The following is a 23,350-nucleotide window of genomic DNA, read 5'->3' on the forward strand; positions in this document are numbered from 1 at the left end:
CTCGCCTCCTTGACCTGTCCGTCCTCCCTGGATCGACTTATTCCCTCCCTAACTCCCCACCTACACTCACCTTTACTCCAACCCCACCTCCTTGACCTGTCTGTCTCCTCTCCACCTATCTTCTCCTTTATCCATCTTCTATCCACCTCCCCCTCTCTCCCTATTTATTTCAGAATCCCCTTCCCCTCCCCCATTTCTGAAGAAGGGTCTAGGCCCGAAACGTCAGCCTTCCTACTCCTCTGATGCTGCTTGGCCTGCTGTGTTCATCCAGCTCTACACCTTGTTATCTCAACCCATCCCTTACTTTTCATATCCTTTCAGTGCCACAATGTACATGCAGGGGAAACCTCTACAGTTAAGTGGAGATGACAGCCTACTGATATAATCACTAGTGTATTTACCCAGAGACTCTGGTAATGTTCTGGGGACCTAGGTTCAAATCCCACTTTGGCTGATTATGGAATTTGAATTAAATAAATATCTGGAATTAAGAGTCGAAGGATGACCACAAAACTGTTGTCAATTGTCAGGAGAACCCATTTGGTTCACTAATGTCTTACAGGGAAGGAAACTGTTGCCCTTAGCTGGTCTGACACATGGCTCCAGACACATAGCAATGCAGTTGACACTTAACTGCCCTTTGGGCATTTAGGGATGGGCAATAAATGCTGACCTGGCCAGTGATGCCCATATCCCAAGAATGAATTAAAAAACCAAGCTTCTACTGTCTGACAACTTTGTGTTATTAACAAACTAACCCCACAAAATCTCTCCGTTACTGACGCTGCGGTTTAACTCGCACCATCCACTAAGTGAACTCTCACAACCATACCTCTCAATCAGCAGTTTCAAAAGGTATTGAAAAGGCGGAATTTGGTTCGGTGTTTGGGATGGACAAGCAATATTCTAGCACCATTCACCAAGCCTGCTTGGCAGTCTTACATGCAGCTTCCTGAAGCAACATACAGGGGTCTCCTGATTAAACTGGGACAGTTGAGAGGTATGCTCGCAGCTAATTATTTCCTATGTAGGCTTTTGAGGGTCCTCCCAAAATTGGGAGTTTTGAATTATTACCTGCTCTTCTTCTTCGCTGCCTGTCCCACCTAAAGTCAAGGAGCTATGATTCTTGTAAGGGTCAGAGTACTGTGGGATGGAATTAGGAAAAGGTTCAGTCAAAGATGGCAAATGAAAATGGACAAAATGACACAGAATAAAACTGAAAAAATTGCTCGTCTTTCAATCGGACATAGCTTAGAGAGAATGTACAAAAAGAAATTGCTTAGAAAGTAAATTTCTAAAAATAGCAAAAACGTACGACATAGTGTGGTTATGGTGGTTTACCAAGATAGGCTCAAAGTGCTGAGGTTCCACACTTTAGAGAAGCAGAGGCCTACAGGTAATTTGATTGAACTATACAAGATGAAGAAGCAATTAGATTGAATTGTGCGAGATCTTGTTTCAACGAAATAGATTAGAATGACAAAGAATTACAATTTCAAGCTAGGGCAGATCAGAACTAAGTTAGACATTACATGTTCGTCTGCTCCCAGAAAATAGTGAAACTGTGGGACAGTTTGTCAGCTCATACATTGACAAGGATTAGCTGAATTCCTTCAAGCTAGGGTTGGATCAGTCTCTGACTGGGATAGATATCACCTTTTCAAAAATACATACAGTTCAACATCACTGGTCTTTTGTAATCTCATATTTAAACTCCTTTAATTTTTTTTTCATTTTCAACCCTATTTATAAGATCAACGACCTTTGTAATGTAAAATCCTAGGTGGTTCTGGAGTTGGCTAGAACACTTTTTCTTTCAGTTTGAAATTATCCTTACCTTCTTTACTCTGCCATGAACAGTGCATCTTTTTCCAAAAATCTCTCTCATTGAAATCTATCTTTGCTAAATGAAATATCTCATCAAATGTCTGCCACTGGATCTTGACCAACCTATCTGTTAACCTAATTTCCCAGTTCAGTTTCGCTGTTTCTGTCTTCATACCATCATAATGACTCATATTTAAGTTTAAAACACTAGTTTTAGACCTTTTTCCTCTAGCTGAATTTAATCACATTATGATCAGCGTCATCTAGGGACACGTATTACTATGATGCTCCTTACCGTTGGTTGGCTCTGGAATATGCTGTTCTAAGGAACAATCTTAAAACCCACATTATTACCTCATTATCCTGGTTAGCTTCACCAATTTGATTCACCTAATTGAAATAGATTGCCAGCCTGCCACCCTGTCACCAACAGGCCAGGAACATTCAGTCCAGTATTTCTCTTTGTTCAATACAAAGGCCATGCTCCATTTTGCAGCAAAATGCCTTGCTGGATTAAGGAGACAGAGCTGTGATGAGGGGAGGTTGGAACAATCAATTTACGCCCCTCTGATGTTAATCTGAAGTACACCTTGGAACTTACATTGGGTGAGGTCTTACAGTAGCATTTCCATCAATGAGAAATAGTGAATGCGACAAGGAAGCAAGGCTTTACTATGACTGCACTTCAGATATTAAATTCACTTCACACAAATACTGATTAAAACAATTATACTCTGGTATGTATTCCACCCAAAATGCATATAGTAACTTTACATTCTAACGTGAAAAGCAAAGTGATAGGTGATTTGGATTTTGTTTGCAGCTTCTGAAACCTCATTTTACGTTACTTATTCTGAAATCATAGAGCTGAATTACATGAAGAACTGAACTCCCCACCCCAACTAAAAAAGCTAATAATAGAACTCTGGACAATCAGAGTCTGGCACTAGCCCAGCTCTTCAGACATGCAGCCTGGCTCACTAAGGTATGTGGAGCTGGAAAGTCCTGATGAAGGGTTTTGGCTCAAAATGTTGACTTCCCTGATCCTTGGATGCTGTCTGACCTGCTGTGCTTTCCAGTTCCATATTATTTGACTCTAGCTTCCAGTATGTACTGTGTCCAGCTCATTAAGGTATGTTTGGGAGTCTCACCAGGCACCAAGCTGACAGACCCCCTTTAAGGGAACTCATGGTTCAAAGGCCACGGAGACGGTGGGGGGGGGCGGCGGTGGCGGGGGGAGGGTGGTGGATGGTGGTAGGAGGACTTTCTGCAGTGGGCTAAAACCTTAGAGAGCTCTCCAATGAGCTCAGTAGGCCTGTACAGGAGGGATCCTCCTATGGCTGCCAGTAGACTGCGCAGGGAAAACCAACTGGTCAATAATTACTCACTTAAGGGACTACTAGTGGGCAGGCCACCCGACACTGCTGCTGCTAAGATCCAGTTACAGTCAGGGCAAGGATGGGCAGAAGGGCAGCATACATGCTGTTCACTTGATTTAATGAGCCTCCCCATCATGTGTCAAATCAAGCCCAGAATATTTAGTGATTAAGTACACCCTTGATTTCATGCCATGCAATTATTTTAATTGACCTGTTTAGTCCCGTTATGGCATACCTCTGGAGCAGGTAGAACTTGAACACGGACTGCCCGTTACAGAGGTAGGGACACTGCCACTTCACCACAAGAGTATCCTTTCTTGCCATACATACCAAGGCTCCTCATTTGTACCACACATGTGCCGTTATACATTCCAGCCGCTTGGGGATGCAAATTAATCAATCAATAAAGATTGTACTTCCATAATTTGGCACTCCTCTCCTTGTAGCAACCCAAGTGGAAACTACCCATGGTATAATTCCAGTTCCTGGTTTTGGCCTAAGTAAAGCCACTATTTAAGTCATGAGGTCACGGTATGCACATCCCCAGTCTGCACTCGCATTTATTTGAGTGAAGTGCTTTTCGTCCTGGAATAGTTTCATTTTAATTCACTCACAGGATGTGGGTGGGCTGACCGAGCCAGCATTTATTGCGTGTCCCTAGTTGTCCTTGAGGTGATGCTGAGCTGCCATCTTGTGAACTGATGCAGTCCACTGCATTGTGGGTAGACCCACAATGCCCTTGGGGGGGGTTGGAATTCCGATTGTACTTATTGGACCCTTCAGTATAAAGATTTATTTTGTTGCTCAAAGCTGGTTGTGAGAGGCATAAAAAAATTAAATAACCTGCCACAGGAACGGATGCTTCTGGTGCTGACTCTAACACAGGATCTCCCCTGTTCTGGCAAAGGCCCAGTTCCTAGCTTGAGTGACGATGGAGGTACAACTATAACAAAAGCTAGTAGCTAGGAACATCTGTCTGTATTTAGCAAAAACTGGGGAACAAAAAAAAAAAACTAGAGAACAAAAAAAAACTGGGAATTAAATAATGTAAGAAGCATTAAAAGGCACAAATATGTTTATTGAAAATTCAATTAAATTCAACTAAAAAAAATGGACTGGGACACATACAACCTCCTGGAAAGATGCGGACTGGAGACAACTGATGAGTTCTAGTATGTTGTACAAGAAATTATTTAGCAACGCATACTGTAATTAAGTAGCTCTTCCTCTTTATATTGTTCATTCAACATGTTAATCATATTCTCACTGAAAGAAAATGATGCCAGAAATGCAAAGCAGCTGCCAGTACCTGACAAGTGAAAAGACAACTTAATGATGCGAGTCGAGACCTTCTGTTCTCATTAAAGGTTTTGATTCAAATCTGTCATTTCTCTTTTTGAAAATGGACAGTTTGTGATTTGCCTTTGGTATGCTTTAAATTTGGAATTTACAGTGGGGAGGTGTAAGACTTCATGTGACACTGTCCCCCAGATTGTACCATTTTCTCTCTCTGTAGGTTAACTGTGCAAGACACATCTTTGCATCGTTTTAAACACAAACACACTTACTTTCTCAGTGAAAGCACTGGAATAGTTTTGACAGCAAAATGAGTGACAATGGATCAGCTGTCCATTATATGCCTCTCCTCATTTTCAGAAATGGAAGTCGAATTGTAAAATTGTGGCTGATTGGAATTTTGCCATTTCACACTACATTGAAAATGACCCCCATTGATTCCCAGTAGTGGCACTGTTCCATTGTTAAGCCACTCAATCTCTTGTGATTACACAATGTAATAGGAGAAAGGATTTCAGGAACGGATCCTCCCAATTGGGAGTAATGCACACATCCTGGTCTTTTAGGATGCACTCCCTGAAAGCATTATTTCCCACTGGGAGTGCTGGATCATATAGCCATTGCTTAGTTGTCTTGTTATTGCATTTACAATTATTTGACTAGTCAGACATTGAGAGCTTTGGACCTTGGTTAAGTAGCTCGGTGTTGAGATTTCATGGAGAGGGGAGCTTTCTGGAGGACTCTGGGGTAATCCATCATCTTCAGAACTAGCACCAGCATCCTCCATCTTCGTTGCTGGAATCAATGCTGGGGGTGGTCCCACTTTAATGTTTTGTTGTACCTTTAACTGTAACAAATATAAAAAGAAATTTATATTGATTTTGTTTTAGGAATTAAATGTTGGATTATCAGCAAGAGCCCTGACTGGCCTATTGTTATATGCTTCACTGCCCTCACAAGCATCTTTTAATCAGTTACAGTCAGTTGTACATGAAAGCTGATCAATCATAGACCCACTCTTAAGTAAAACTGTTCAAAGTGAATAGTGGCCATGAACACTCTGCCATCATTATGTTCAGTGATGGTGGGTCAAGAATAAGGGAGGTAGATTCTGTATAAAAGAAAGTTCACAGACTTTACTAAAGGCCTTTGATGTCTTGGTTTGGTTGTTCCCACTAGCTATCTTATACATCTTGAACAAGTGGGATGGATTTGATCATGTGTTAAATATTATACACATGACTGCATAGCAGTCATGAAGATTAATGAGAAAAAAACCTTTGACCCTTTTTGAGATCCTGAAGTTTACATTCCTTTTGATAAGCTTGCTTTGGTGCCTTGCATTCAGAATGAAAACACACAACCCACTTCACATTATTTGTAGCAGCATGCTGAGATGGACTATGATCACTTTTGTTCTAAGCCGATCAGCCAACATGTAGCCTTCAGTGAATTTAATTCAATGTGCATATAATTACTACAGCTGGACAGCAATTAAGATTAAAAAATCAAAGTTGGTCAAAATCAAAACAGTGACTGACACGCAGTAATTCTTTCTAGATGTTCAAGAGACAGCCCTGCATTAAACCGTCACCACAAAAGGATCTCCCGCCCACATTTTCAGTGTCACAACTTCAAAGTTTTTAAAAACAGTGGGCAGAACCCAATCCCAGGTCCCCACCCTCACTGCCAGTACCACCAACCTTTGTTGGCATGGGAGAAGGTGCATATAGCCAGCTGACCTGGTCATTGCAGGGATAGGCGTCTCTAAGCAATCCCTGACAATTTTTGTCAGGTTATGTCAACCCCTCCATGACTTGCTGCTCATGACCTTCAGAGGAGTGGTGAAGGAGGTTTTGGTACAACAAGGTGCAGAGCTGGATGAACACAGCAGGCCAAGCAGCATCATAGGAGCAGGTTTTGGTACAGTTTTGTTATATCCTGCTGATTTGCTTTATTTCAGGCAGATCACCTGCCTTCACTACCTCTCCCCTCCCCTGAGGCATGATGACCCTCAGGTTAAACTCACTACTTTTCTCTAATGAATCAGCAGCCCTATGGTCTGATAAGACTATGATCACTTTATTTTACTTTTAAATTACATATAGACCCAACAGGCCTTAAAGTAATGTTGGCATGTGTGGAACTGCTCAAAAAAGTACATAATGAGACTTTCCTGAGAGCCCAGACTCATAAAAAGGTTTTCTGTTTTGACTGCTGGAGAGAATTGTTGTCTTTGCTTGGTTGATGTCTCATTATAAGCATTTCTTCCTGTGATATATTTTATCAAGGTCTCAAAATGTTTATTTGTACAAGTTTAAGAGTTGCGACATGTTTGAAACCACTGCTATTGATACTCTAATTGACTGCCTCATTGACACTCCAATAGGGGTTCTGAGAACATTAGTTTTTTCAAAAGAAGATTTGTAAATAGCGTTTGTGAGCAGTTCTGCACATGCCATCGTTACTATGTAGCTGATCAGTTCTTCACAAAGTACACAGAGAATGGGCATGGAAAGGACCTAATTTGGCATAGACTGGCATGAGGTCAAGGGACCATGAGGGTATAAATTGGTATTGAGGCTGCATGGGGAGTTGGTAGAGGTAGGGTGTGAGGGCTAGAAGGCCTAAAATATCACAATGCATGGGGACAAAGGTCAGTCTTTTAACTGACCCATCTCAGCACTTTCCCTTTTAGTGCTTTTCCCCTGAACTAAAGGCTCATATTACTGCAGCCTTACCCTTTAGTGCAGATACAAGAAGCTTGTCATGAGAGTCAGCAAGCCAGCCAAGGGGGATATCCTTCACTCAGAGGATCTCAGCGCAGTAAGTCAAGAGCAGGCTCTGCTACCAGCCCAGAGCCTGTCCTGGCTCTTTCTGTTCTGTTGTGAGTTATTTTCCTCATGGAGTGAGATGGGAGAGGGGAGCAGGTTTTACAGGAAATAAAAGCGAGTGGCACAGTGAGTCGACGGGGTACTACTGGTCAGGGGTTTAGGGTAGGTGAAAGTCAGCGAAGGAAGGTGTTGCGGGGAATAGCGAGAGTGGTAGAGCAGGGGAGATGGGTACAGTAACAGAGATAAAGTGTGAGGTATCAGAGATAAGATGGTGAAGTGGAGATGGACAGTGACAGTCTTCCTACAGTGCTGGGCATTCCTCCAAGAGTCCCACTTGAGACTGCTCTAACCTGGGTGGCAACCTCTGACCAGGCTGGCATGGCCCAATGCTATGGCCTCCACTGCTGGTTCTGAAGGAGGAGAGGTCCCATATTGGCAACATGCTGTCCAGTATAATCTCCAAGTCCCTGAAACAAAGTGATTTCCCCCCTGTCTGCCATGTCCATAGCAAATGTCAGCAACAGTGCTGGGTGGCTCTGGGCTGACGGTGCCCATCAAGATGCACAGCAGGCTTTCAAAGATGGCACAAGCACAAGGGATGTCACATTTTGGCAGATACCTGCTGAATCGCAAGTTGTTCTGGGACCAGGGCACGGTCAGGCGGGGCATAAAATTGGATGTGAGACACAGCTTAGGGGTATTGTAGGGAAACAACGAGGCACTTTTCATAATATATTGTGAGAAATCTCACGAGTCTCACGGTGAAAACTCTCAAAAACTCAAGGCAATTCTGACTTAGCCAATTAAAAGGGGGAGTTGGGAGCAGGTGGAAGTGCAGGAGGAGCAGAATAGATTAGAAAGATTGCAGTTCTAACGGAGTATATGCTGCATAGTAACATCTGAACTACTGGTCAGCTGAAATTTTCAAGTCTAACATTGACAGGCTTTTAATTTGTTGGAGATTTTAAAATGCTTTTAATCGATGACCCTACTCTTATAGTCTGCAGAGTAGTAAGGGAACTCCCAATGTCCCAGATTGGGAGAATAAACAGGGAAGGATAACATCACCTCTAAAAAGGGATTATGTCAGTAAAATGAAATTCTGAACGTTACCCTGCGCAAGGTGCTTGCTGGAACTTGTTTCTGATCTCACCACAGCTTCCCACACATCTACTCCTGACAGATGTTTACTGACTGTAACACACGGGTGCTCAGTCAATATGGAAGTTCACTTTAATTTCCTTTAAATGTCATGTCCTCACTGGATGAGCTTTTACAGGACACTGGGTTAAGTCAACCAGTGGAAGACAAATTCCAACAGATGTGGTTGCATATGCTACTGCACTTTGAGTAGCTGAAGGTTTGCTATTGGATGGAACAACCACCAGGAGGATTTAGGAGCACTAATGATTTAGTGATAATTTAATCACTAAAACACTGTTGCCTTCTGTTTGGCTTCCTATTGATGTTGATATTAATAAAGATCTTATGTAGCAATGTGAAATACGGAGTCTAATAGTACTGTATTCTAGAGGTGGCTGCGTAAAACTGGCCAAGGTTTGCTCTCAAAATATCAGAAATTACACGACACCAGGTTATAGTCCAACAGGTTTATTTGAAAACACAAGCTTTCGGAGCCTCAGTCCTTCATCAGTGTTAGTGAGAGCGGTAGTATCAGACACAGAATTTATAAGTAAAAGATCAAAGGCTCACACTATTGATGAGGAGGTACTATACAAAGCTAAGATGCTGTTAAATCTTTAATCAGTTAGAAGATTTTATTAAATTAATTAATTAATGTGTACATGTAAATTCCCGAATTCCTTTCAAGTCACGGGTCCTGAGAGAACTGAAGGTTTCATCAGTGTAAAGAGGAGGTGACATTTTAAGTCAGACAACGTATGTTAGGTGTGAGATCTTCTTTACACTGATGAAACCTTTAGTTCTCTCAGGACCGTGACTTGAAAGGAATTCGGGGATTTACATATACATATTAATCAATTAAAACCTTCTAACTGATCAAAGATTTAACAGCATCTTAGGTTTGTTTAGTACATCCTCAATGGTGTGAACCTTTGATCTTTTACTTAAATTCTGTGCCTGATACTACTTCTCTCACTAACACCAGAAAAAGGACTAAGGTTCCACACTGTATTATCTCTGACTCCAGCATCAGCAGTTCTTACTATCTGAGGTTTTGAAAGCTTGAGTTTTCAAATAAACCTGTTGGACTATAACCTGGTATAACACGGTGAAGAGCTGGATGAACACAGCAGGCCAGGCAGCATCAGAGGAGCAGGAAAGTTGACGTTTCGGATCGGGATCTGAAGAAGGGTCTGCTGAAGAAGGGTCCTGACCCGAAACGTCAGCTTTCCTGCTCCGCTGGTGCTGCCTGGCCTGCTTGTGTTCCTCCAGCTCCACACGGTGTTATATGTGTGATTGTTGAAACTGTGTTACAGGAGGCAGGGTTGAATGGAAGTGATCATTTGTGCTACTGTTATGGTTTTTTTTTAAGGTTACAAGCTAATTCACCTGCAATGTTTTATAAACGCGTGAATTAATAGTTTCTTGTCAAAGAATCAGACTTCTTTTTCTGCAAGTCCTTTTGTGCCTCAAGTAATCTTTTAACATGAATTCCAAATAATCTTACGTCAGCCCTCTCAGCTATTTTCTCTGCAGGAGAGTGGTAGGGTGAGCTCCTACCTTTGTCAATAAGCATTATCCCAGGAGAATCATCAGGAGGCAAGCAGTTCGTAAGTAAACATATTAGGAAATTACGTCAAAAGAAAACTGTCAATAAGGGCCACAGTAAATAATGCATTTGAGGTTATGCCCCTGTTTTTGTCAAATAGGGTAAGAGTTTTTTTTTTATTTTCCAAGCCTGAATATTGGCGAGGCTTGTACAGGTTATTTGATTAGTAGCTCAACATAATACAGTGAAAAAAAAGGGATGACATTACTGGGAAGTAGGTCTGCCATAAGGATTAACATTGACATAGTAACCATGGCATGGCATAACTAATGTGAGTAAACTGCCTACTGGCCAGAGTCAATCTCCATTGTTGGATGCCTACTTGTCCTCAGCTTGAGTTACAGATCACTCGGCATTCAGAAACACTGATTGTGACCAATGGGGAAATAATGGTAGGGTTATCAAAAGTGTTCAGTGTTAGGTCATACCTCCACAGTGGTGATTTTATAACCATCGTATAGGCAGTGACAGTGTTGTTTGAACTGAACTAAAAAGCTACTGTTGCAGCATGGCTTTCCTGGAAATTAGACTATAAATTCATACCTACTCCTAATCACTATGCAGTGACCCTTGATGGAAAGGACACGCGGGAGAATGTGAGGTAATGTTAGAAATGAACTCTTTGGAAACGTTCCAGGGACTAAAGAAGACTATTTTCTGACTCGACTCACAATGGAGTCGGGCTATTTCTTTTTCAGATCTCAGCCAAAGAGGGGTCTGGCCCACAGTACCATGGTCTCCACCATGGGTGGGGCAAGGAAGTGGCCTCCAAACCCATTCCAGTTAGAACGGGGATAAAACCATGGGTTGTTCATAGAATCACTACACAGTGTAGGAAGCAGGCCATTTGGCCCATCAAGTCCACACCAAACTTCTGAAGGGCATCCAATCCAGACTTACTCCCACACCACCCACCCCGCTCCCCCGCCCCAACCACCACCACCACCTATGACCCTGCATTTCCTATGGCTAATTCACTTAGCCTGTACATCCCTGGACACTTTCCCAATGGCTAATCCACCTAACCTGCACATCTTTGGACAGTGGGAGGAAACCGGAGCACCTGGAGGAAACCCACGCAGACACGGGGAGAAAGTGCAAACTCCACACAGTCGCCTGAGGGTGGAATTGAACCCAGGTCCCTGGCACTGTGAGGCAGCAGTGCTAACCACTGAGCCACCATAATCCACTGTTAGCACCATCTGATGCACACTGGCATACAGCAAACTGAACCAATTGTACCCTCCAAGCCCCTGCCAATGTGTCTAGCTTGTTGAGGTGGCGAACACTTTTACACACAGACTGTCGACTGGAGCTATGGGCAGTGATGGTAAAGGCTCCTTACCTGAACAGGTTAATTAGAAGAAAATTCTCCAATTTCTTTCCAACACGTGGCTGACCAGGAATCTTTCCCACTCCTACTACCTGCCATTGTATACCATTGGAAGGATTCACAAGTTAGATATGCAACCTGGTTTTGACTGCATTATGAGCTACTCACTATGGTTATAATCCTTGGTATGGTCACCCAGGCAAACTTACATAGAAAAAAAATTAATTTATGTTTATGATGTTAAAGCATATGTTCATAGATATTACTTGATCATTACCTGTAAAGCTTTGATAGGTCCAGAGACACTCTCCTGGGAAAACACTCGTACAGGCTTAACAGGTTGTTGCACAGATGTGTCTGGGATGAAGATACTGTCGTGTGACAGGGCTCTAGTTCCCATGATAATTTTGTAAGCTCTACAAGAGGAAACAAACAAGACTACTGTACCATATGCTGTAGCTACACAAAAAGTCAACAACATTGTGTTGAGATAATTTGTTCCATTTACAACATAGTTAATGGTCAGTAGAAGCTGTATTGTATCATGGGAGTTCAACATTAGAATATTAGGACAATGCTGTCGGCCACTAAACATTCATAGCTGAGCAAAATTCAATGTTAAACTTGCTTTACCGTTGGTATTTTGAACATGTTTAAAGGCTAGGTGCTTTAAACCCTGACATTATGCTATTTTATGCAGTAGAAATCAAAATGCTGTAAGAAACACACCAAACCCACACAGGCCATGTCAGAGTGGACAAAAACACAATATCCAAAAATGATGAATACTCCAAAATCAAGACAAAAAGGATGCTGTTCTCGTTTGTTCTTAATTGCTCCCGTGACAATCTTTTCAGACTCTGACAAAACCCAATAGCGATGTAATGATTCCGGAGACCAAACCCTCCAAAGCACTGCCCTGAGGTATCACAAGGTACATTCCAGATGTTTTAACCATTCTCAGGAGGAAGCTTTGCAACTTGGGGAGACTGAAAGACGACGGGTTAAAAAGAGCAGGTTTTCCAAACAACATAGTACCAAGGAGGTTTCTGGGGAAGGAGGAGGGAAGTGCAAGACAAAAGCAGGTCACAGAACCATGGCTGTATCCGGTATTAACAGCTCTTTCACAATATATATGAACCATTCTCAGAAAGAGAGCCAGAGACTTTGCATTCTCAGCTCCTCCACATTCATCGCAATTACTTGGTTAGTATTATGGCAGAATTCCATATTTTATAAGCAGTCCTATTCTGCGCAAATTAAATTCATTTATCTAAATATAAATTTCAACCACATTAGAAAAATTAAATCAAATTACCAATTGCCCAAGTATCTAAATTTCAGTATGTGCTAATTAAGTAATCATCGACTACCCTTTTGCACAACCAATGATGCAGTTGAATGAAACCAAATGTAAACAGGGAAGATTTTCATCAAAAAGAAGATGAATTCCATTTGAAGGGGTAAGTAGAAATGGGAAATGTATTACTTGCACTTTGATGGGAAAGGGGATTTCATAGAATCCCTACAGTGTGGAAACAGGCCCTTCGGCCCAACAAGTTCACACCGACCCTTGGAGCATCCCACCCAGACCCATCCCCCTAAAACCCACACACCCCTGAACGCTACGGGCAATTTAGCATGGCCAATCCACCTAGCCTGCACATCTTTTGGACTGTGGGAGGAAACCGGAGCACCCAGAGGAAACCCACAGGGAGAATGTGCAAACTCCACACAGACAGTCACCCGAGGCTGGAATTGAACCCGGGTCCCTGGCGCTATGAGGCTGCAGTGCTAACCACCGTGCCGCCCCTTTGTTCTGGAACACATTGTTAAATAAAGAACAGCACAGACTCTTATGAAATTGAAGCAAGCAGTCTAAGCAGATTAAAGCAGGAATAGTCGGGTATAATTATTGGTAAGTACCATAATTGTAAAAATGTAAATGCAAACCTAATTCCAATTGGATGGATAAGGAAAGACAGGCTGCTGTATGCAAAAATTCACTATTTTGTACGCAGCACAGTCCTGCTATTCATGATAAAGGCTGATAAAGAAGTCAAAAGCATGTGGGATCCAGGCAAGTTGGATTCAAAATTGCCTGAGTGGTAGGAGGCAGAGGGTGGTGGTAGAAGGCTGTTTGTGTGAACCTGCAGGCTGGTGACCAGTGGTGTACCACAGGGATCAGAGTTGAATCCCTTATTTGCTCCTGATATATTTAAATGATATAGAAGAAAACTTATAGAAGTAAGTTTGTGGGCATGAAAATTGGCCAAGCAGTTGACAGTGAGGAAGAATGCCTTAGGTTACAGGATATAAACAGATTGGTCAGATAGGCAGGTCAATGGCAGATGAAATTTAACCTGATCAATGAGAGGTAATGCACTTTGGAAGAAGCAACGAGACATGGGAGTACTCAAAAGAGGGCAGGGAACTAGGAAGCTCATGGGAACAGAGGGATCTTTGGATTCTTATCCTCAGATCCCTGAAGATGGCACAACAGATTAAGAGGGTAGTTAAAGAGGACATGGGACACTTGCCCTTATAGGAACATTGGAATAGGAGTAGGCCATTCTGCCCCTCTAGTCTGTTCCACTATTCAATGAGATCATGGCTGATCTGTGGCCTAATTCCATATACCAGTCTTTGGCCCACATCACTTAATGCCTTTGTTGAACAAAAATTGATCAGATTTAAAATTAACAATTGATCCACTGCTGTTTGTAGAAGAGAGTTGCAAACATCTACCCCCTTTTGTGTATAGCGGTGCTTCCTAACATCTCTCCTGGGCAGTCTGACCCTAATTCTCAGACTATGCCCCTTAGTTCTAGAATCCCCAACCGGTGGAAACAGTTTAACTTTATCTACCCAGTCTTTTCCTGACAATATCTTGAAGACTTTGGTCACATCACCCCTTTACCTTCTAAATTCTACAGAAAACAGGTCTGACTTTATCAGTCATGGCATAAAGTATAACAGCAGGGAAATTATGTTGGACCTGTAGAAAACTTTGGTAAGGCAACAACTGGAATACAGTTTGAAGCTCTGGTCACCACACTATAAAGAAGGATGTGATTGTATTGAGGACTGTAGAATTGCACTGAGGGGCTGCAGATGAGATTCCTCACCAGATTGCCTGGGATGAAGCAGGTTTAGTTATGAAGAGAGGCTGTGCTGTTTTCAATAAAGTACAGAAGGCTGACAGAGGAACTGATTGAGGTTTGTAAGATTGCGAAGGGCCTGGACAGATTGGATAGAAAGCAGCTATTCCCCTCAGTTGGAGGGTCAACAGCAAGGAGGCATAATTTTAAGATGAAAAGTTTAGAGGGGAGTGAAGGATAAAATTTTCATCCAGAGGGTGGTGGCGGTCTGGAATTCACTGCCTGGGTGGGTAGTTGAGGTGGGAAAGCTCACAACTTGGATGAGCAATTGAAATGTTGTAACATCTGTAGATTTAGAGTGGCTGTGTTGGTGCAGATTCAAGGGTCAAATAGCCTCTTCTGTACTGTTTAATTCAATGATTCTACAATAACAGCCCAAGACAGTTGCCATGGTGTAAAGTTTTTAAAAAGTGTTTCCATGAAAGTTTTTTTAAATTATTTTGAGCAACGAAGGAAATGCAGGGCACTAAAGTGAAAATATTAACTGGACAGTAAAATTTAAAATTCAAGTCAAATTTCTCAATACAGAGACGGGGGTGCAGGGAAGTAAATTTACTTCAAGAAAATGCTTGATTTTCCTTTTTCTCAAGCTCAATGAGTTAATGTCCTACAGGTTTGACATCACCTAGCCCAAGCCCAGCTAACTCTTTCTCTTCCCTTCAAAGAATTAAGGCCTCAGATTAGAAGCCTCTGCAAACCTTTAGCGAGTGTGGTCGTGTCAAATTCACACCTCCAAACTGACAGCCAAAAATCACTCAATCAAATATTGAACCACATGAGTGTAAGTTTGGTATTCAATCTCTACTTCTGACTCCCCACTAAGTGCCCTGCACTTACTGTTGTACTGTCCAGATAGCCAAGTCTCTCAGGATAAGAGTGTAATCTGATCTGCTGTGTCCTACATATGCCCTTTGGGGTCTTGGCCATCCGGTCATCATTATTCCTTATGCAACATGAGATAATTTGCAATAGCTGTTTTGCCCAGAATGGAGGGAGACACTTCCAGGTAAACATGTTCTTGGACTTTTCATTTCTGTCAGTGACAGGGTGAGAAATAAATCTGTTGCTCTTCCTTCATACAACCAATACACAAGTTGGCTTTTGAGGCCTGAATAATTTTATTTCTTCCTTTACAATTCTGGAGTGCTTCCAGATCAGCCCTTAGCGAGATACCACCATTGATTGTTATAGGATTTCCAACAGGAACTAGATCTTGTCAAAAATCCCACAGAAGGAAAATTTACTTTCTTCTGTCATTTAATTGAAAAAAAAGAAAGACCAACAGAATACAATTTTAACACCACTGTGCACTCTGTTCTACATTAAAATGTGCAAAGAAATGAAGGCTTTCAATTATATAGAGCCTTTGTGTCACTATGCACTTTACAGCTAATGAAAACGCTTAAAGTGTAAGGTTTGCCTTTATGTAGCACCTTTTATGACTATCCGGCAGTACAATGTGCTCTGAAAGCAATGGTGTACTTTTGAAGTGTAAGAATTAATCTGGATAACAGGGATGAGTCCCCTGTATGTCTTCAAAATACTGCCATCAGATTAGTCCTCATTTTAATGTCTCAGCCAAAAAGCATCACCTCAGGCAGTACAGTAGCCCCTCAGTACTACACAGGGCACATCGGACTGGAGTTTTGTGCGCAAACTTTAGAAATTTCTGACACAGACAAGAGAGAGTTGCCAAGAGCTAATACTACTTCAAAGAAGAACAGGAAGTCCTGGTCGATATTTACAATCACTGCATGTAAATGATCACCTCAATTATTTTAGCACTAAATTCTAATCTTGTTCTGTTATTTGCATTACTTAATTAAAATGATCAAAATACCATTTTTTTCATGTCACAAAGAATAATTTTGAACTAAAGGAAGCAGACTGAAAAGTGAGATAAGCACTAAAAATATAGCCCACGTTGTTGCCCGTGTTCTTAGCTCTCAGCATCAGCCCTTTGTGAAAGACTTGACTCTCAGTCATTTTGCTTTAGATGCTTGGTGGGGTTAGTCTACATTCCTTAATGCAGCTCTCTGTTGTTAGCCTTAAGCAGATCCTTTTAAACTGAAAGAACAAAGCTGACATATCACAACAGAAATTAATACAATAATGACTTGAAATTAATTAACATTTTACCCACATTACTTCATTTTGTATTAAATGTGAACAAGATTCCTGAGACTCAGCTAAATTTCACTGTTTTTTACCGGTCTTGTTCACTGACTAAAGAAAGCAATCCCATCAATTTGCAAGGGCAGTCCTTGCTGTCACATCATCTATAACGTACAAGTCAAGGCATGATCATTAACTGGGTGCTTCTTCATGCAATTTATGTATGAGAATGATGAGCTATTTATCAAACACTGTCATTTGAGGCACAGGTTAGAGAAATCGCATTGATTAACAGGCAATTATACAATAGAAGGTGCAGCAATTGACTGCTAAATAACCAACCCTGTTGAACCTTTCGGGAAAAGACCATACTTTATATCAAAATATGGGAACCATTTTCATATTCCAAAGTAATTAGGATGGCTGTTTTATGAACCAGCAATGATAAATACTGCTAACTGGACCGCTTGTAGACAGATATTACAATAAACAGCACATCTCAGATTTCACATAAAGCCTACTAAGTGGGTATTTCACCGGCACTGTAATAAAGGCTTTAGGATGTCATTTTCCCTTCCTTTTAAATAAATGATTAAAACACATCGTCAACACATGATTCAACAGCATAAGATATGAAAATGACTTACTGTTGGGTAAAATTGATAAGTGCCAGTAATTAAGATTTGCTACAAATCATTACTTTTAAATGCCCTACCCTTGGTCATTCTCCCCAAGCTCTGGGATGACAGACTCTGGAATTGTAACATCGCCTGCTGACTGGCTCATCTTCATACTGGTCCTCTCTGCATTGACAATAAACTCCTTTTTTTTCTTTTTAACAAATAGCTTCTTGAAGGATTTGAATTTTGACTTCTTCTTTCCTATAAATTTCCAAAGCAATATCATTAGTGATGAATCTACAAAAAGACTACAGAAAACACCAGAAACAAATCCACAGCTGGTCAGTCAGTACCTGAAAGAGAAAGACAGACTAACATTTTGGGTTTGGCTCTATCATTAGGCCCAGGGCCTGATTCTTGTTAAGTCAATAAACATAGAAAACATCATGCGGGAGGATGAATGCCCTTCTTCTGTGTCTCTTTGGCTAAATACATTTAACTATGCCCAAAAAACTTACTTCAATGTTTTAAGCTGCATTTATCTTGGTTAAATGATAAAAACTTTGAAATGAGCAAGTAATATACTGCTCACTGGTACGAACTTAAAAGGTGACACTGATGGAGAGTGGTAAAACTTGAACGGGTAGAAACAAAGTGTAAATTATTTGGCAGCACAACCAGGTTGCTATTTTCACATTTGTAATTTTCCTCAGAGCCCAAGTCGTGTATAAATAGGACAATACCCAGTTCCTATTCCCCAGGACAATACTGTTATAATGGATTGTATAGTGTTTGTGTAACTCTAGTAGCAAATGAGACACTAATATCCAGGTACAAAGCTACAGGTGCTTTTTTGTTCCACACTGTATGTTAGAAAAGGACCTATGTAGGGGAATAATCTCACAGTGGACAGGTTTATGCTGTAGGCAAAACATGCCCTTACCCCTGGCTAATGATTGATTGATTGATTGGATTTATTGTCAGATGTACCAAAGTACAGTGAACAGCGTTGTTTACAAGCAGTACAGGCAGATCATAGTAAGCAAGGACATACAGATCATAGAATGGAAAAAAACTTCAACAGAGTAAGGCATACAGGTTACACTGCACAGGATGTGCACTAGGCGAGATCAATATTAAAAAGATCAGCATTACTTGAAGTTAGAAAGTCCATTCATTAGTCTAATAATGGCAGGGAAGAAGCAGTTCTTGAACCTGCTGGTGCATGTGTTCAAGCTTCTGTATCTTCTGCCTGACAGAAGAGGTTGTAGGAAAGCATTATCAGGGTGCAATGGGTCTTTGATGATGTTGGCAGCCTTTTCATGGCAATGAGAAGTGTAAATGGAGTCCCTGGATGGGAGGTTGGCTTTCATGATGGTCTAGACTGTGCACACCACCTTCTGTAGTTTCTTACAGTCCTGGGCAAAGCAGTTGCTATACCAGGCCATTATGCACACAGTATGCTTTTAGTGGTCCTTCTGTAAACATTGGTGATGGACCTTATGGACATGCTAAATTTCCTGAGTCGCCTAAAAAGAAGCGTTGTTCCTTCTTGACTGTCATATTCACATGGGAAGTCCAGGACAGGTCGTCGGTTATTGTCACTCCTAGGAACTTGACGCTCTCAACACTCTCAATCTCTGCTCCATTTATGTGGATGGGAGCATGTTCTCCTCCTTTCTTTCTGAAGTCAATGATCAGCTGTTTAGTTCTGCCTACATTGAAACATAGGTTGTTATCACTGCACCACGTCACCAAGCTCTCGATTTCCTTTCTGTATTCTGACTCATCACTGTTTGGTATCAGTCCTACCACAGTGGTGTCATTAGCAAACTTGTAGATGGCGTTCATTCAGAATTTAGCTACACAGTTGTGTGTGTACAGGGTGTACTGTAGGGGGCTGAGAATGTATCCTTGGGGGGCTCCAGTGTTGAGTGTTATCGTGGAGGAGGTGCATTTGACTATCTTCACTGATTGCAGTCTGTGGGTCAGGAAGCTGAGGGTCCAGTTGCAGAGGGCGGAGCTGAGACCAAAGTCTCGGAATTTTGAGATCAGAGTGGTGAGGACAATGGTTTTGAAGATGGAGCTGTAGTCGATGAGCAGGAGTCTGACATAGGTGTCCTCGTTGTCCAGGTGTTCCAGGGATGAGTGCAGGCCTAGGGAGATGGTGTCCGCTGCAGACCTGTTAAGTTAGTAGGCAAACAGTAGGGGATCGAGGCAGGCTGTGAAACTGGAGCTGATGTGGGCCGTGACCAGCCTCTCCAAGCACTTCATGATTATGGAGGTCAGAACCACTGGGCAGTAGTCATTAAGGCACATTGCACGTGCTTTTTTAGGTATGATGGTGGTCTTCTTGAAGCAAGGAGGGGAGGGGACTTTGGCTAAATCACCTCTTTGCTTCAAATCAGTGTCTGTTTGATGTATACATTTCAGTGACTGGTTATGATACGTGCCTATTCAGGCAGGCGTTGTGAATTCCTGCTAAACAATACACATTAGGAGTGGGACCAGGCCAATCAGCCCCTTGATCCTGCTTCACCAACTAATTGGATCATGGCTGATGTAACCTCAAATCACTTGACTGGGGAGACTGCCCACTTCCGCTTTGAAAATATTTAATGACGACACCTCATCTGCTCTTTGACAAGGGAAATTCCACAGATTCAAGACACTCAGAAAAAAAGGATTTTTTTAATTTCAAAAAACACCTTTATTCATAAAAATATCTTTATATGCCTATGTAGTCACCAAAGAAGCCTGGTCCCACTCCTGATCAAAATGTTTGTATGTTCATACACTCTTCTTGCCTTTGGATTTACTTGTTAAAATCCAGATGAATAACAGCAACATGACACAAATTCCTAGGAGCCTTGACATGAGACCAGCCATTGTTTGGAGGTACCAACATACTGTGAGACAACATCTTTGTGTTGTACTAGATATAAACAGACTGCTCCACTCAGTATGCTTTTTTTTAAAAATTCATTTTTGTGGGGCGTGGGCGTCACTGGCTGCCAGCATTTCTTGCCCATCCCTAGCTGCCCTTGAGAAGGTGGTGGTGAGCTGCCTACTTGAACCGCTGCGTTCCTCCTGCTGTGGGTTGACCCACAATGCTATTAGGGAGGGAATGCTAGGATTTTGACCAAGCGACAGTGAAGGAACTGCGCTATATTTCCAAGTTAGGACGGTGAGTGACTTGGAGGGGAACTTGGAGGTGGTGGTGTTCCCACATGTCTGCTGCCCTTGTCCTTCTAAACGGAAGTGGTCGTGGGTTTGGAAGGTGCTGTCTGAGAATCTTTGGCAAATTTCTGCAGTGCATCTTGTAGATAGTACACACTGCTGCTACTGAGCGTCGGTGGTGGAGGGAGTGAATGCTTGTGGATGTTGTGCCAATCAAGCGGGTTGCTCTGTCCTGGATGGTGTGAAGCTGAGCAGGAATTCACAACATCTGACTGAATAGGCACATATCATAACCAATAGCATAGAAAGGAACAAACAAACATTGAAGCAAAAACAAAAATATGAAAGAACTGTGGATGCTGGAAATCAGAAATAAAAACAGAAAATGCTGGAAAAGTTCAGAGAAACCAAACGCATTTTTTACCTGTGTAAGATATCTTTACATATATTTGAGGCACTGGGAGGGTTGTTTCAGGTCCAGTGGCTCTTCCTCAGAACAGACGGTGGCTGGGAAACAGTTGGTTTTTATGCAGAAGATAGGGTGGTGAGGGAGAAAGTAAGGAGTAACTAAAAAGATGGAGATAGAGCCCAAAGAGAGAGAAGAACAGTGGGACAGACAAAAGGACTGAATAACAATTAGCCTGGAGAACGAATAGTTACTACTGGGGGCTATTAGTTGCTAAAAATGGGTGGCGTGTAATGGCAGACTGTGAGATAACAAGGTCTGGTGTGTGGGGGTTGGGCTAAGGACGTGGGAGGAGGTGGTTCAAGGCCTAAAATTGTTGAACTCAATATTGAGTCCAGAAGGCTGTAGAGTTCCCAAGTGGAAAATTTCCCTGTTCTTATTTACGTAGAGTTTTTGATTGGTTATTAATAGCTGCTTTCTACATAACGGAGGGAATCTCTCTAATATATTCACCTGAGGGAAAGGTCCAAACATACTTTAATATGCATCACCTGACTGTTGTCATTATTGGTGCCTGCTGGCCTAGCTCATAGGTCATCCAAAATATTTGAAACGGATGAAGGAAACTGGCAAGTTAAAAAACAGAAACTGGGGAGCCAGTATGAAGTTGCTGTTCCTTTGTAGTTAATGGAATTGTTCCGGAATAGCCAGGACTTCTCATTACCAGCAAAACCCTAAGATCTTAAAGTCCGCAGAGAAGTACACTGGGCAATGGTCACCTTCTGCTCAATTTCCTTGTAGTAGGTAGGAGACGCTGCAGAAGGGTAGCATTCTGAATCCAGAAAGCTACACTGTGAGTGTATAAGCTATGCCGAGCACTTTCATCCAGAGAATCGAGTTCCAAAGAAGATCATTGGGAAAGTTATTGGACTCAAAACGTTAACTCTTTTTCTCTCTCCACAGGTGCTAATAGACCTGCTGAGTTTCTTCAGCACATTCTTCATTTGTTTCAGATTGCCAGCATCTGCTGTACTTTGTTTTTATTGGAAAGCTTTCTTAATACTTGTTAAAGTTAAATCTATGACAACTTCTTCTGCTGTTTGTGGGAAAGGTGCTTCCCAATTTTACTCCTATGTAGCCAAGCTCTCATCTTTTTCCTCAACATGGGAAAAAATTAAATCCCCATTCTCTCCATAATTTACCAAAGACTTGCCCATTACTCATGTCTTTCAGGAGTTTAGAAGATTCCACCCCAAGACCACACCCTCTTGCTCTGGACTCCCCCACCAGAGGAAATCATTAACCACACCACCTGGTCTAATCCCTGAGCAATGTTAAATGCTTCAATTAGATCACCCTGCAGCCTTCTGAAGTGAACGGAATACAAGTCAAGTTCATACAACATCTTATCATGCAAGTCTTTGTGCATTCTTATAAATTTGTACCACATCCTTTCCAAGGCCAAGTACGGTGCCCAAAATTTTGAACAAGACTGTGTACAACTTGAAGCATCACCTCTTCATTTTTGGATCCTAATCCCTTTCGGATAAAGGCCAGCACACCATTAGCCTTTCTTATTATTTTGTGTATCTATCTATCTGTTCGGCCCCTTCAGGTACTCCTCATCTATTGTCTTTTATTGTTCACAGGGCTTGGGCGTCAGTCTTAAGGTCAGAATTTATCCATCCCCAATTGCTCTTTAACTGGAGCATTTCAGAGTCAACTGCATTACTGTGACTCTGGAGTCAGATGTAGACTAACCAGGGTGGAGACAGCAGCTTCTCTTCTCTAAAGGGCATTAGTGAAGCAGGTGTGTTTTTTTAACAGCAATTGACAGTGATCACCAATAAAGACTAACTCCAGATAACAGAACTGAATTTAATTCCTACCAGTTACTGTACTGGGATCTGAATGTAGGCTCAAGACTGGGCCTCTGTATTACAGGGCCAGTGACATTACCACTGTCACTGCTTCCACTTGTGGGGGCCCACTGCGTTCATAAACTGAGACAGCAACCAATTTAAACAGCTATTACGATGCTTTCCTACCTGTAGGATCCAGGGCCAGGTGGATTTCATTGACTATGAGATCCATGATTAGGGTTGTTAACCTGGGCCAAATCAGGGAGCCCTGGCTGACAGACATAAACAAGAGATTCAGAGAGTTTTCTCATGCTAGGGTCTGACTTTGAGCTGGCTGGTGAGAGCCAGTGTCCAATGCACATCAGCAAAGTGCGATTTGGTGATGGGATATTGGCCTCTGTGCAGTTATTTCATTACCACAATGGCATTGCTGGCATTCACATGAACTGGATTGGGGAAAAATATGACACTAGGCTCCAAAAATCAAACAGTTAGGTGTCAAGGTGATTTTAAATCTCCATCCAATCTGGCTTATGAATCTGTAAATATATTCTAATTTAATTAAGTATGAGGATACACAGATAG

General features: G+C 41.9%; 1 protein-coding gene across 5 annotated transcripts in view; it reads right to left on the reverse strand.

The window, feature by feature from the left end:
- The window catches only part of LOC109932827 (CRACD-like protein), a 129,558-nt gene that overhangs the window by 39,967 nt on the left and 66,241 nt on the right, over positions 1-23,350 (reverse strand). For 3 of the 5 annotated variants that reach the window (XM_048598193.1, XM_048598192.1, XM_048598196.1), the window contains exons 3-6: positions 17,413-17,578; positions 11,699-11,837; positions 5,188-5,349; positions 1,075-1,143 (exon numbers count right to left, since the gene is read on the reverse strand). In XM_048598193.1, the coding sequence (XP_048454150.1) occupies positions 1,075-1,143; positions 5,188-5,349; positions 11,699-11,837; positions 17,413-17,578 (536 nt within the window). The remainder of the gene's footprint in view (positions 1-1,074; positions 1,144-5,187; positions 5,350-11,698; positions 11,838-17,412; positions 17,579-23,350) is intronic. The other 2 variants (XM_048598194.1, XM_048598195.1) reach the window with 2 other exon arrangements.

Source organism: Rhincodon typus, chromosome 6 (assembly GCF_021869965.1).
Source record: "Rhincodon typus isolate 14 chromosome 6, sRhiTyp1.1, whole genome shotgun sequence".
Lineage (NCBI taxonomy): Eukaryota > Metazoa > Chordata > Chondrichthyes > Orectolobiformes > Rhincodontidae > Rhincodon > Rhincodon typus.